This window comes from Ptiloglossa arizonensis, chromosome 7 (genome assembly GCF_051014685.1).
Source record: "Ptiloglossa arizonensis isolate GNS036 chromosome 7, iyPtiAriz1_principal, whole genome shotgun sequence".
Taxonomy (NCBI): Eukaryota; Metazoa; Arthropoda; class Insecta; order Hymenoptera; family Colletidae; genus Ptiloglossa; species Ptiloglossa arizonensis.
The window spans coordinates 17278338-17292946 of NC_135054.1; the positions used below are offsets into that span (position 1 = coordinate 17278338).

The 14609-nt window shown below is 34.6% G+C and overlaps 4 protein-coding genes across 5 annotated transcripts; 2 read left to right on the top strand and 2 right to left on the bottom strand.

Moving 5' to 3' along the window:
• The first annotated feature begins 201 nt into the window (after nt 1-201).
• LOC143148904 (mitochondrial potassium channel ATP-binding subunit) lies at nt 202-3642 on the top strand. The gene is made up of 10 exons (XM_076315710.1): nt 202-479; nt 623-944; nt 1017-1184; nt 1290-1703; nt 1838-2149; nt 2244-2467; nt 2564-2738; nt 2822-3000; nt 3083-3230; nt 3305-3642. Exons 1-10 carry the CDS (start codon nt 424-426, stop codon nt 3383-3385), a joined length of 2079 nt encoding a protein of 692 aa, XP_076171825.1. The 5' UTR covers nt 202-423; the 3' UTR covers nt 3386-3642.
• LOC143149654 (uncharacterized) lies at nt 3399-7214 on the bottom strand. Its single transcript, XM_076317225.1, has 3 exons — nt 7137-7214; nt 3701-6750; nt 3399-3417 (listed from the first exon to the last, which is right to left on the bottom strand). Exons 1-3 carry the CDS (start codon nt 7212-7214, stop codon nt 3399-3401), a joined length of 3147 nt encoding a protein of 1048 aa, XP_076173340.1.
• A 500-nt stretch (nt 7215-7714) lies between these two features.
• Nucleotides 7715-9426, bottom strand: Bisc (TM2 domain-containing protein 1 biscotti). The gene is made up of 3 exons (XM_076316757.1): nt 8816-9426; nt 8539-8620; nt 7715-8267 (listed from the first exon to the last, which is right to left on the bottom strand). The coding sequence occupies exons 1-3, from the start codon at nt 9015-9017 to the stop codon at nt 8000-8002; spliced, it is 552 nt and encodes a 183-aa protein (XP_076172872.1). The 5' UTR covers nt 9018-9426; the 3' UTR covers nt 7715-7999.
• Nucleotides 9220-14414, top strand: LOC143149420 (uncharacterized). Of its 2 annotated transcripts, XR_012992770.1 has the most exons (5): nt 9220-9464; nt 11567-12120; nt 12488-12711; nt 13014-14254; nt 14347-14414. XR_012992770.1 is itself a non-coding variant. In XM_076316756.1 (4 exons), exons 2-4 carry the CDS (start codon nt 11852-11854, stop codon nt 13412-13414), a joined length of 894 nt encoding a protein of 297 aa, XP_076172871.1. In that variant the 5' UTR covers nt 9220-9464; nt 11567-11851; the 3' UTR covers nt 13415-14352. The 2 variants fall into 2 exon arrangements, 1 of the variants encoding a protein (XP_076172871.1); XM_076316756.1 differs by having other exon boundaries at nt 13014-14352.
• Nucleotides 14415-14609: the final 195 nt, after the last annotated feature.

Here is a 14609-nt window from a genome sequence, read left to right on the forward strand (position 1 = left end):
TTTACGGTAATCAACTTTTTTAATATTTCCGTATTTAGGTTTAAGGTAACCATCATTTCCGATAATATCTCTAATTCTATTGTTATCATTCATTTTCTAATGGACAGGTGTAAAAGAAATATTAAATGAAGTAGGACAGTTGGTGCTATCTAGTGATAAAATTTAGAAATAAAGTTACCGTGGGTATTTAAATATGGCGCTACCCTTGAGGCCATATTATTAATTAACCTTGTTCAATTTTGCATCAGCGGTTGTCATATACGTCCTATGCAATAACAATGTTCCTAATAGTTGATAACAGTAAAAAAAAGTAATTTATTTCACTACGATGACTGGAATATCGGAATTGTATTGTAAGACTTAACGTAAATATAAATCTAGGTGTACAGAATCATATAACCAGTGATATATTATTTTACAAAAATGTCTATACTACGAAGTGTTTTATTTAACCCTAACATTAATTGTACAAATCCAAGGTACCGTTTACATTTTATGATAAATGTTTATTTAGTTTAAAATCATTATTTAAAATTCTATATTCAACATGCTTGTCACATTGCATTTGTTAAGAGTCATTGTGTATGTCAAATTATGTACATAATAAAATTTGATGTTACAGGAACTCGTTGCTAACACTTATATTACAACAAAGAAGCAAGTCGTTTAATGTAATAAAGAGAAAATTTAATTCTAACGTTAAAGAATTTATAATTGAAAACAATACCAAATTAAAGACTATTCCATCTATTTTAAAATTTGGATTTGGTGGTTTGGGTATAGCAACGATATGCATATTAAAATCGCATAAGTTCATTGTAGAATGTAAAGCAATTCAAGTTTCTAAGGATAATGAAAAACCTAACAAACAGTTGAATTTCAAATGGAAAATATTTTTTCAATATTTATATCCATATTTATGGCAATTATTAATAGCATTATCTGTAAGTATATATGTATAGAATATATGTATATAACAGTGTCACATTTTATATACTTTTATTTATAATGTTTAGAGTGCATTGATTGTTGCTGTATTAAATATTTGGATACCACAGCATGTAGGAGATATTGTAAATATACTAACAAGGGTTTGTCGAAATAAAGGAGAAGAGTCTGTGAAACATGTGCTTTTGCAACTTACAGAACCTGCATTTGCATTGGCACGTATGTATATTGCACAAGTAAGTAATTAATGGTTTTATAAATATTTTTGACTTTATACTTGTGATAATTGAAACAAAAGAAATTTCACAATTTTAAAGAATTTTAGAAAATTTTGTTCTTAGGCATTCTTTACATTTGTGTATATTTATACACTTTCTCGTGTGGGTGAAAAGATAGGAATGAATTTGCGACAAGATTTATTTAAATCAATTATTATGCAAGACATCACATTCTTTGATAAAAATCGCAGTGGTGAAATAGTCAGTCGATTAACCAGTGATATTCAAGATTTTAAAAGCACTTTCAAAACATGCATATCGCAAGGCTTAAGAAGTACCACACAAATTCTTGGATGTGTAGTGTCTGTAATAGTGATTTCACCAGAACTGACTGCTGCAATGGTATTTTCAGTGCCAACTGTAATTTTTATTGGTACATTACTTGGAAGAAGTTTACGACAATTATCTATAAAGGCACAAGATCAAATTGCTAAATCTACAGCTGTTTGTGAGGAAGCTATACAAAATATCAGAACGGTATATCAGTACATAATGATAATAATAATCTTTTTTATATGATATAATACGTAAATTAATTTAATGCTTGTAATTACTTTCTCTTGTTACTCCATTTATTTTTACAAGCAATATATGATACACTTTTTATGTAGGTGAAAGCTTTTGCAGCAGAAGAAAAAGAAGTAGAAATGTTTTCTAAAGAGGTGGAATTGGGATCTAAATTATATGAAAAATTAGGTCTTGGAATTGGTTTGTTCCAGGGAGGAACAAACCTATTCCTCAATGGTATTTTACTTTGTACATTATACTTTGGTGGACATTTATTGTCCACTGGACAGTTAACTCCAGGAGAATTGATGTCATTTTTAATGGCCACGCAAACCATACAAAGGTCTCTATCACAATTGTCATTATTATTTGGAAGCTATGTCAGAGGTATTAGTGCTGGTGCGAGAATTTTTGAGGTATACAAAACAATTTATTGGACTGTAATTAAATGTATTTATTGGTATTGCTATAAATTGATTTTTTTCAATATCTTGTAATTTATTATGACAGTATTTGGACATGCCACCTTCGCCGATGATGACTACTGGAGAAATTATTACAGACCATTCTCTTGCAGGAAACGTAACTTTTAATAATGTACAATTTAGCTATCCAACTAGGCCAGACCATATTGTTTTAAAGGATTTTAACTTACACATTCCTGCTGGAAAAACAGTGGCTATTGTTGGTTCTAGCGGTAACGGTAAATCAACGGTAGCCGCATTACTAGAAAGGTAATGCCCCAATTACTTACTTAGAATTTCTATCACATGTAATAAATTCTTTCTCTTACTACGACTTTTTACAATTATTAACGGAAACTATTTTAGATTTTATGACGTTGATGGAGGCTCAATTATAATTGATGGTAAAGATATTAGATCGCTCAATGCTGGTTATCTTCGAGGTAATGTTTTAGGATATATAGATCAAGAACCTATTTTATTTGCTACAAGCATTATGGAAAATATAAGGTATGGAAAACCGGATGCTTCAGATGAAGATGTGAGTATAATTATTTTAAAATTAATATCTGTTATATTTTCTATGGTATGAATTTCATTGTATTTATTGTTTTACACTGTCAGGTCATTGAAGCTGCAAAAGAAGCAAATGCTGATGAGTTTATCACAAAATTTCCAAATAAGTACGAAACACAAGTGGGTGAAAGAGGAGCACAACTTTCTGGTGGACAAAAACAACGAATTGCTATTGCTAGAGCTTTACTCAAAAGACCATCTATTTTAATTTTAGACGAAGCTACAAGGTAAGAATCATATATTTTGTATTATATTTTTTAAATTGGTCTTTTTTTTAAATTTTTCCTAATTGTATGTGCTCGACTTTAGTGCATTAGATTATAAAAGTGAAAGAATTGTTCAAAAAGCACTAGAGGATGCTACACAGGGCAGAACAGTCTTAGTAATTGCTCATAGATTAAGCACAATTAAAGCTGCTGACATGATTGTTGTATTGCAGAAAGGAGTCATTGTAGAGGTACATATTTGAACATAAACTTCAACACAATGATTTTATAACGAAGTATTTATTATCATAAATTATACTTTCAGATGGGTACTCATACAGAATTAATAAAGAAAAGGGGGGTATATTATACTTTAGTAAACGAACAAGACAAAGAAAATACATAATGTTAGTGAAGTATTAACAGATAGTACAATCACTGGAATCAGTATTTAACATACATAATGTTGTATAATACTAGTATATATATCTAGTGGAAATTTTCGGGAATGCGCGTTGGACTACCTCAGGCTCAAATACATATACGCGTATAAATATATACATATATTTATAATATTTTTAAAGATATGTAATCCATTTATTTATACCCTTACACCTATTGCCATGGTTTATTTTTGTACTTCTAAATAAATTAATATAAATATATTTAAACAAATATATATTTACGCGTGTTCTATACGCAAATTTTTGAAATTTCGCACAAAATATCTCTCATTTTTCTCTCGAATTTATCAGTGATATTTAATACAGTTGATGTTAGAGGCAATACAATATGCGATGATATAGTTCTCCTAGAATCATTCAATGACGGTGCAATTACGTGTTGCCCGTTTGCAATATTTTCAATTTGTATTAACGATATATTTTGTTTATCTGCCATCAAAGACTCTAACATCGTCTGACACTTTCTCAATTCGACTCCAGGATTAGAAAAATTAGAGTTCACATTTTCGTTATTATCTACTAACAATTTCGATTCTACTGACGCTACGTTATTTAACGTTTTTGTGAAATTTTGTATCACTTGGTCAATTTCACTCAATGATTTATTAAATTGACCAGGATCATCAGTTATCACTGTTACAGATGTTGTGGTAACATAATTTGCTGCGTCAGTACTACTCGGTAATAATTCAATTTCCAAGATCGGTGCAGTTACTCCCACTTCTGTAGGTATGCTTCTTTCTTCCAAAAGTGGGACCTCATCAACACTCGTCGTCGAATATGTAGCACTTGTAGTAGAATCGACGTTACTCGGTCCAATTGTACTATATTGTTCATTTAACTTAAACTCTTCTATGCTAGAGGTTTGCAACGTTGGTACAGTTGTTTCCATTTCTGTATATACACTTCTTTCTTCCAAAAATGGGACTTCATCAACACTCGTTGTCGAATATGTAGCACTTGTAGTAGAATCGATGTTACTCGGTCCAATTGTACTATATTGTTCATTTAACTTGAACTCGTCTATGGTAGAGGTTTGCAAAGTTGGTTCGGTTTTCACTTCGATAAATGCAGTTATTTCTTCCAAAAGTGGGACCTCATCAACACTCGTCGTCAAATATGTAGTACTTGTAGTAGAATCAATGTTACTTGGTCCAATTGTACTATATTGTTCATTTAACTTAAACTCGTCTATGGTAGAGGTTTGCAACGTTGGTTCAGTTGTTTCCATTTCTGTAGGAACAATTAGTTCTTCCAAAAGTGGGACTTCATCAGCACTCGTCGTCGAATATGTAGTACTTGTAGTAAAATCAATGTTACTCGGTCCAATTGTAGTATATTGTTCATTTAACTTAAACTCGTCTATGGTAGAGGTTTGCAAAGTTGGTTCGGTTCTCACTTCGATAAATGCAGTTATTTCTTCCAAAAGTGGGATCTCATCAGCACCCGTCGTCGAAATAATAGCACTTGTAGTAGAATCGATGTTATTCGGTCCAATTGTACTATATTGTTCATTTAACTTGAACTCTTCCATGGTAGAGGTTTGCAACGTTGGTTCAGTTGTTTCCATTTCTGTAGGAACACTTATTTCTTCCAAAAGTGGGACTTCATTAGCACTCGTCGTCGAATATGTAACACTTGTAGTAGAATCGACGTTATCCGATCCAATTGTAGTATATTGTTCATTTAACTTAAACTCGTCTATGGTAGAGGTTTGTAAAGTTGGTTCAGTTGTTTCCATTTCTGTATATACACTTCTTTCTTCCGAAAGTGGGACCTCATCAACACTCATCGTCGAATAAATTGGACTTGTAGTAGAATCGATGTTACTCGGTCCAATTGTACTATATTGTTCATTTAACTTGAACTCGTCTATGGTAGAGGTTTGCAAAGTTGGTTCAGTTCTCACTTCGATAAATGCAGTTATTTCTTCCAAAAGTGGGATCTCATCAGCACTCGTCGTCGAAATAATAGCACTTGTAGTAGAATCGATGTTACTCGGTCCCATTGTGTTATATTGTTCATTTAACTTGAACTCGTCTATGGTAGAGGTTTGCAAAGTTGGTTCAGTTGTTTCCATTTCTGTATATACACTTCTTTCTTCCGAAAGTGGGCCCTCATCAACACTCATCGTCGAATAAATATCACTTGTAGTAGAATCGATGTTACTCGGTCCAATTGTACTATATTGTTCATTTAGCTTGAACTCGTCTATGGTAGAGGTTTGTAACGCTGGTTCGGTTCTGACTTCGATAAATGCAGTTACTTCTTCCAAAAGTGGGACCTCGTCAGCACTCGTCGTCGAGAATGTAGCACTTGTCGTAGAATCGATGTTACTCGGTCCAATTGTACTATATTGTTCATTTAATTTCAACTCGTCGATGGTAGAGGTTTGCAACGTTGGTTCAGTTGTTTCCACTTCTGTAGGAACAATTATTTCTTCCAAAAGTGGGACCTTGTCAACACTCGTCGTCGAATACGCAACACTTGTAGTATCCATGGTAGTCTCGTAACCATTTACCTTCAAAGTAGGGTCCCTTACATCGTTATTTGTAAATCTTGTTTCAGAAATTGTTGACGCGTCGTCTCCTATCAATGTAACCGATTCCGGATAGTTTGAACCAATATCTGCTGGAGAAATACTCACACTGGAGGTTTCAGTAGTTGAGCTCTGAGTGTCCTCTGTATCATCTTTATTTTTCGACTCGTTCATTAGTCTTTCTATATTTGACGCGCAGTGCGACATGTATGAATTTTCTGTTGTCTCTTTGCACGCCGAAGAAACGCTGCACATTTCCGTATCCGCGTCGTAGACCATGTTCAATGGACACTTGAAAAGATTTGCAAACATCCGATGGCCGTTAGTCTCGCAAACGTAAAATAATGTACAGTCACCTGGTACCGGAAATGATCCCGGTCTGTCACAACTGGGCAGCTGAATCGAGTCAAATATTTTTAGATTCGGTTCGCTGGTATTGGATTCTAGGGTCTGATCATCGACGTCCACGCATTTCTGTAACCGATTCTCGAAATGTTGTCTTCGCGAACATTGAGCCAGAATCGTTTTGTTTCGTTTGCAAATGTAGTAATATCTTGGATTACTGCAATGAGGCTTCAGGACGTTGATGCCACACGATACTATATTATTTACGTGAAGCAGTTTACCACCACCTGTTATACCCAAACAACGTCCCTCCTCTTCGTCGAAGTATTGGTTGATGCTGCAAGACGGTGTTTGTGGCTTCAAGGTTCTTCTACACCTGGTTCCTTGATTATCAACGATACTTGTACTTGTACCATTAATATCCTGCAAGGAAATAAGCGTTTAGTTATAAGGATATATTCGTAGAATGTAACTCTAATGTTTCAAAATAATTGAGCGTTGTTTGCTTTGAAATTGAACCAAATACTATACTCTGTAAGAGTGAAACGTATTGCAGAAATTAAAAGAAGTAATGGATCGTATACTATATGATACTAATGCATTGATATTAAAATGACAATTATCGGATTTAAGTAAGTGGTTTGCTGATCATTTTGAGTAGTTTGTGTAACTTTAGGGTAGTTCGGTAGTAGTAATAATTTTGCAAGTAACAACGAGAGGCAGTTATTTTTACAGTTGTCTTTCAATTTTGTCATGAAATATTATTTAATATAGCGTACGATAAGAAGGAAAAAGTAAATAGCACTCACGATTTGTTTTTCTATTGGTTGGCCAACGACGATTAGGACTAATTGATTGAGGAGTAAAAGTAGAATGAAATTTTTCATATTCAATGTTTATGTTAATTGATTTGCAAGCACCGGTCGGGTTTCTTTATGGCCGTCTAGTCGGCATAAACTGCTTTTTGTCGTTTCCAAAAGTTTTATGGCCCTCATGCCAGCACTACCTGGCATTTTTATATCAAAGACGTGCTCGATAATAATTTCGCGCGATAACTACAGACATTATCCGTGAAAGTCGATACGATTAACGTCACTTCGTGTCATTTTTGACAATCCAAGAATTCGTGAAATGTGACTAATAATTTGTCGATTCGTGGTAAACCGTATATTATCGGTCAGTGAATAAAATGTATGCGTTGCTGTTTTAATTGAGGATTGTATGTAATCAACTATGGTAAAATGTGTCGGCAAGCACGTTTTATAAGTCAATTGTAAATACACATTTAAGATTACGAGATATTGAAGATAGTGCGTAATGATGAGAAATAAATCAATGCAAATGCAACGATTATTGTTATTATTCGACTTATATAAAATGGGAAAAGGAAAAAAAAATACGCTTAGAAATAAAAACAAATATTTATTATATGACTATAGTGGCAATAGATATAAGTCAGTAACAAATCTGTATATACAATGTTTCGTTGAATTACATATCTACAAGATGATTTTTTGTTTGCTCATTAAAATAGCACAGCAATTTGCTTCCAGGTATGTTGAAATAGGACTTGATTCTAGGATTACATATCGTTGTTCGTGATAAAAGCAGGGACTGTACAATTTTCGTAGTAGTTATCATTTAACTTCCGATTAGAACTTTTTCAGCATTCTTATTGTGGCACTCGGAACGTGAAGTTATTACTCGTTATGATATGAATTCCTGCACCATAATATGGCATCACGTAATGTGAACCATCCGCAGGTCCTACAATTTGTGTCGCTATAAGTATTACGTCAGCAAATTGGCCAAGAAAGAGGAATCCTAAAGTACTCAGCTTAAGCAAACCCAATGCTGGGTACCCCAGGTAAAATCTGTCCGCTCCAAACATGCCAAGAAATATAGAGAGTAACAATGAAGTTTCAAAGGAATATCCATTTCTGTAAAAAAAAACAATATCGGTGAAAATTTTATTTAACGTACAGTTGTACACTAATAAGTGTTGTACAATATAGAGACTATATAAATTGTTTGTACAGTAGTAGAGACTTTCTTTCTACATTGTATTTTCTTTTTGTAGCATATTCGTAAAAACTATTCAGACGAGTTCGTGACAAATGAAAAATTTAATTTTTCCTAGGATTTCTCTAGTTTAAAATATATTAAAGTAGCAGTAATTATAAAACCATATGTATAAAACCGTATACTTACGTCCATTTACAAGGAATGTCCTTCTTGAATGTATTATTTTTTGTTTCTGTACAAATGAGGCCATCTGCAGCCAGACACAACACTGACAAAAAAGTATAACAATTATACGATTTATATTTTGATATTTTGCAAAACATCAAAGAAGTAAAGAAGAAACATGTTCCAGCACAAATAAACATTGCACGATGACATTCTTGAAAACAGTATATTTCGAATATAGGTTAGGTTGAACTTTTTGCTATTTTGAAGGCAATCGTGAAATGAAAATTTTACCTACCCTTGGCTTTATTCTCCTTGGTGCAACCTTTCGGTTGTTGCGTTTTTTGATCTATGAAATCATAATCGGGATGAGGGCAGATGTACTGTCCCATTCGTAGGTTACTGCAGTCGATCTCGTACGTGTTATTCGCACCATTACCCAGCGGTATCGTGAGAACAAGCAAAAGGAGTCCGCTAAGGAATCGCATCAGATGAAACATGCCGTTTCATTTTACAACAATTACTGCGATTACCACACCTGTCACTCGATTCACCGTCTCCCGTAATTTTGAGAAATGGTATACATGTTGTTGTATTTTGAACCTACTGCCATTAAATCCATTTCTCTCTGGCGCCAACTGCTAGAGAAATCTACGAACTACATTCCCTTTCTTTACCGATAGTTCTATTTTTAACGGAAAATCCTCTTTAAAGAAGACAATTCGTAGACGTAACAAATTTCGATTAAAATACGTAAATCGACTTAAGTGAAACAAATTGATTTCTAATGTGTACTTCGATTTAAGTAGTAGGCTCAAAACTTCTTTTTCACTGTTCGGAGAAACAGTAGCAAGCCATGGAATAACATTTGTGTCTTGTCAGTTTCTTCAGATCTAAGAATACAAGATGTCAGCAACACGTTTTTCGCATTTAATCAGCATAAAACTGTAAGCAACAGATTTTACGCGTTCCTTTATATACGAAATTTTAAATGTTTATAAATATATATGGGTATGCATGTTGTACGTCTGTCACACGGTGTCACTAAATGACACGGATTCGTTTTGCGGGAAGAAAAAACCGCCAATAGTCGATGTTGTTAATAACTATTTAAATAATGCTTTTATATCTGTTGTTAATAATTATGATAGATAAACATCAAGGTATTGCGAAATCTGTGAAAGCGAACGGTTTCAATGAATGCTTGTTTCTTTACGCGATTATTATTAACATTTACACACGTTCCAAATATTATTGTTATAATGTGCACCTATAGAAATTAATTTTGTTCGAGATTCAAAGTAAAAGATAGTTTCTGACATGTTCCTTAAAGTTTAATTGTTAATAATTATAATAAAGTAATTTTATAGTACAACTAGTCCAAGTGGCGCCATCTGTGGCTTCTAGGCCAAGTTTGTAGAGGAATAGTTTTTACTTTTGTTACTAGATGGCAGCACAAAGACTGTGTTCGACTAGTACATGTTCGCCATCTATGGCTTTTAGGCCAAGTTTGTAGAGGAATAGTTTTTAGTTTTGTTACTAGATGGCAGCACAAAGACTGTGTTCGACTAGTACATGTTCGCCATCTATGGCTTTTAGGCCAAGTTTATAGAGGAATAGTTTTTATTCTTATCGCTAGATGGCGACACAAAGACTATATTCAACTAGTACACTGGCACAACCTATGGCTTCTAGGTCAAGTTTGTATAGGTGTAATTCTTATTCTCGTCGCTAGATGGCGCCACAAGGACTATATTCACTTTCTAGAAGTATTTAATCTCTTTTTTACGTGAATAAACAAGTGATTGATATACTTTAGACATTAAATATGATTTAATTTATGCTGTAGAATTGCGCTCAGTTAAAAAATTGTGATATATTATTAACTTTTATATTACGCTAATTCTTGTATGTATACTTAATGATAAGTTAGAATGTTCTATCAGTTCTGTAGACAAAATGTTGTGGTGTTATCTAGGATTAAGAAGTAGAATGAATTTGCTTCAAACATATGCAGTTTGCCGTTTGGAGCGCTAAATTAAGATTTTAAAGTAGTTGCATTTTTTTACTGCTTAGTGGGTATTTACATTTTCTGTGCCAGCGGATCTTGGAAAATTTTAGTAAGTTTTTAGGTTGGTTATTACTTTGAATATATTCTTAGCGTCATTTTGCTAAAACGTTCTAAATTTTATTTGCGATAATAAGTGACTCTCATTGTTAGAATATTGACCGAGATTGATAGGTTCGATAAAATCGCAAATGGTATGGTTCGATTGAATATTTTTCTTAGAATAACTGTATCGAAATATTAAAATCGTTCCAAAGTAAGTGGTATTTTACGAGACATGGAAAAGAATTGCTTTTAATTTCTATCTTATTATATCTCGTAACATCAATTTCCGTGAAATGAAATGTTTAGTTGGTATTTGTTGTGTGAAATATACACGAAAACAAGATTGAAAATAAACTGTACATAGTAAAGTATATCTTATAATAATTAGAAACGTATAATTCAGAATAGTATAGAAATTAGTATCGTCATCGAGCAATGAGAGCAGGAAATATTTTTCTACGAACTTGTTCGTTGTACCTTCGAATGTAGATGTCTCTACTGAAAAATCATCTTCAGAAATAGTTCGAGTCATTCGTCGTTAGATGGCTATACCATACCTTTGCTCATTCTGCTTCTAAATAGATTATTAATTTAAGGACCCTATTATTCGTTCAATACGTACCATTACGTTTTTAGATGGAATTCTGTTATTTAATTATGTAATATAGCCACAGCTAATTCTGCAAAATACCTACCAGTTGCTTCACAATGTTTCAACTCTAAAATAAATTATCAATTCAACGAATAAATTTACATATATGAAATACGTACTCTAGCATTTTGAAAACGAATTTAGATACCTTAACCAATATTGTGTTTAAATATATTTAGACAAACGTATCCGTAAATCAATTAAAATAAAACGATACATATTCACCAAACAATAACCTGTTAATTGCATCGATAACCTATTATAAAGTTTAAATAACGTTTCAGGAGGAAATACGATTGGACTCGATTAGATTCCCTTCTATCTCGCACGATACGAGTTCGTGTAATTGAATATACAGCTCGATGGTAAATTGAAATCGTTGCTGGACGAGTTGTCAAAGCGTTGTCAAGGTCACTCGAAGGTCCCGCTACGGTGCACGATTGGAATTGATGTTGACGTTAGAACAGGCGATTCACCCTGTATAATAACTTTGCCATTAAGTTGTGCTTGTATGGGAATATAAACAGTAGAAGACGGCAACGACAGTCTAGCATTTTCACCGTGTTAAAATGGCTTCTTCGTCGTTGAAAAGTACACGGAAAACCTACAGCTTCGAGGAGCGGGAGATTCTGATCACGTTGATAAACAAATACGAGGACATCGAGGAGAAGAAATCGGATCCGGTGTCGATGTGTAAACGGAAGTCAGCTTGGTCCCAACTTGCCAACGAATATAACTCGATGGTAGGTCCCCAAGGCGTGCGTTCGGCCGTACAATTAAGACGCTGCTGGGAGAACATGAAAGCTTGCAAACGAAATCGGGAGGAAAAGAAATTACGGTAATTAACAATTTTCGTTGCCTCGTAAGAACGTGGGAGCGTTAAGGTACAGGTTGGTGTCCCTGTTGCTCTCGATAACAGAGAACGTGTCACAGAAGAAGATCTCGTATCTTTAAAAGAGGGAAGGTGTATGAGATCCATTGACTACTATAAGTAGTAATAAATAATAAAGTTTCTCTTTATTATAAATTTGTATTAACGGAGGAAACATCACGATAGGGATTAAGCTTGTGTACTAATGTAACATTGAGTATTTCTCTTAAGTTTTTCTTTATTAGATTGCACGTTCGAGTGTAAATTTGTATTAATACAGGAAACACTATGGTAGAGATCAAACTTGTATATTAATACAATATTATTTTTGAAGCATTTCAAAGAGTTTCTGCCAGTTGTCCAAGGATCATGTACGGTCGAAGTATTGGGAAAATAGGAATTCCATATCGGAAGTTCCAATACCTACCGGCACTGTGGGGTTACCACCAAACGTCGTGTTCGAGCCAAAGGAATCGGAACCTTTCACGTTGCAAAGTGTTTATACCTTGAAGCCTTCGAAGCAAAACTCAAAGGAAGAAAACTACTGTAAAGATACAGGTATACGTTTACCTTTTTTCCCCTCCATTTTCTTCTATCGAGGGTCGAGGAAAGTTTTGCATTTTTCGGATTTTTACGATTAAAATTAATGCGAACACGACTCATAAATCGGACTAATGTTCATTGACTCGATATACGCGATATTACACGAAGTTTCGTTGAACTCGAGAGACAAGGATTGAAGAGGGATACATTGTAGGAAAAAAACGTGCGGTATCGTAACGATGAAACTTGTTTAATTTATGTTATAATTATCATACTTGATTCTCGAACTGTCGCTAAAATTTTCTTTTTCATTTCAGATTCGATCGGCGGTAAAGCCGATTCTAACCCATTATCGCACGGACCGATGGGCGATGGTTTCGAAAAATCGGCTAAGGTATCGGACACGCTCGTCGTCGAACGATTGGACAAAGAGAACACACCGGAGTGTAGTCGCCTGGTTTACAAATCGAACGCGACGCAAACCTTGATCTCTCCTTCGATCGTTTACGAGCAACCTCGTAAAGCGAAACGATCCCTACATAGAGAGGAGGAACTGCACGCTTTGGTCCTCTCGGAGGCCCAGATGAAGGTCGACATCGCTGCTATGTTGAAAGAGGAGGCTCGGATTAAATTGGAAGAGGCTCACTATCGTAAAGAGGAGGCCAGACTGAGGATGCTTCTTTTTACGTACAAGCTCGATAGAATAAAAGAGGATTGACTCGGTGGATAGAGCGACGACACGGAAATCGTGTATGTCGCGTAACGTTCTTGTTGATCATTTTCAAATACGGAGAATACACCCTCGGAAATTAAAAATAAACGAACACCGCTCAGTCTCCGTTGTAACTATTTACTTCTACTCTAGTTTCAATAATTTTAATTATTGAAATAGTCTCGTCATGTCGCGTAACGTTCTTGTTGATCATTTTCAAACACGGAGAATCCATCCTCGGAAATTAGAAATAAACGAACACCGTTCGGTCTATGTTGTATCTATTTATTTCTACTCTAGGTACAATAATTTCAATTATTGAAATAGACTCGTAATAAATAAAGATTCGTAACGCTAGCTACTTGACGATTTTCTGAATATATATTCAAACACGAGGACATGGTGGCCCTGGTCCTCTGTTTTCGTAGGTAGGAGTACAATATTTTATAGCTTCTCCGTCGACGACGCAAGTATTCTCGTTTTCTCGTGATTACTTAACGTTAGAGGTATAGAACAGATCATTGTAGTAAAGTTTCACGAACATCGACTTACTGCGTATATTCACCACATTATCGATCGTAAAGTTTTAGGACGAAATTACGACTGCGGTTGGGACAAAATGAAGTGGCCGTTCAAGGACACTGCGAGGCTACCCCCACCATAACGTTTGACTCCCTAAACGTGAATCATAGAGGGGGAAGTGACCTTGAGCTGCTGATTGATTTTTCACCGACTTTAGGACCGTTATTCGGTTCTCTATTTATCGCAAACGAGTTCGATAACGATTCGATCAACGTTGAAGTGACACGACGGTTCACAAGCATTTAATTACAAACATATTATAAGGTAAAAAGAAATTTTAATTTCGAATTTCTAAGTACAAAAGACCAACGGTTTATTCTCTTTCCGTTAACTCTACTTCTTTTTCTTTTTTTTAGAAGTTTTCCCTCTCAGTAGAAGTTTTCCCTGTTTAATTATAAACAAATATTACGTGGCTTTACCGTGAAGCAACTTTTGCACGATTATAGTATTCGTGCCTGTGTAATGTGTAAAAATAGTTTGGGACAGTTGTAAAGAGCGATTTCAATTTTTATACCGTTGTAGCGTTTTCAACGAACGGTTGGTACGAGCACCAAATCGGTGGACGTCACGATTGTCAATCGATTGACATGGCAGTCGTAGCTGGCAGTGGTCAGTGAAC

What these genes read in the sequence shown, in the direction of transcription:
- LOC143148904 (XM_076315710.1), top strand. Translation starts at nt 424, where the DNA reads ATGTCTATACTACGAAGTGTTTTATTTAACCCTAACATTAATTGTACA. An exon ending in ATTAATTGTACAAATCCAAG is followed by an intron (nt 480 to 622) that starts GTACCGTTTACA and finishes TTGATGTTACAG; the next exon opens with GAACTCGTTGCTAACACTTA. An exon ending in AATTATTAATAGCATTATCT is followed by an intron (nt 945 to 1,016) that starts GTAAGTATATAT and finishes TATAATGTTTAG; the next exon opens with AGTGCATTGATTGTTGCTGT.
- LOC143149654 (XM_076317225.1), bottom strand. Translation starts at nt 7,214, where the DNA reads ATGAAAAATTTCATTCTACTTTTACTCCTCAATCAATTAGTCCTAATC. An exon ending in AACCAATAGAAAAACAAATC is followed by an intron (nt 6,751 to 7,136) that starts GTGAGTGCTATT and finishes ATTTCCTTGCAG; the next exon opens with GATATTAATGGTACAAGTAC.
- Bisc (XM_076316757.1), bottom strand. Translation starts at nt 9,017, where the DNA reads ATGTTTCATCTGATGCGATTCCTTAGCGGACTCCTTTTGCTTGTTCTC. An exon ending in CAAGGAGAATAAAGCCAAGG is followed by an intron (nt 8,621 to 8,815) that starts GTAGGTAAAATT and finishes CTTTTTTGTCAG; the next exon opens with TGTTGTGTCTGGCTGCAGAT. An exon ending in GACATTCCTTGTAAATGGAC is followed by an intron (nt 8,268 to 8,538) that starts GTAAGTATACGG and finishes TTTTTTTTACAG; the next exon opens with AAATGGATATTCCTTTGAAA.
- LOC143149420 (XM_076316756.1), top strand. Translation starts at nt 11,852, where the DNA reads ATGGCTTCTTCGTCGTTGAAAAGTACACGGAAAACCTACAGCTTCGAG. An exon ending in CGGGAGGAAAAGAAATTACG is followed by an intron (nt 12,121 to 12,487) that starts GTAATTAACAAT and finishes TTATTTTTGAAG; the next exon opens with CATTTCAAAGAGTTTCTGCC. An exon ending in AAACTACTGTAAAGATACAG is followed by an intron (nt 12,712 to 13,013) that starts GTATACGTTTAC and finishes TTTTCATTTCAG; the next exon opens with ATTCGATCGGCGGTAAAGCC.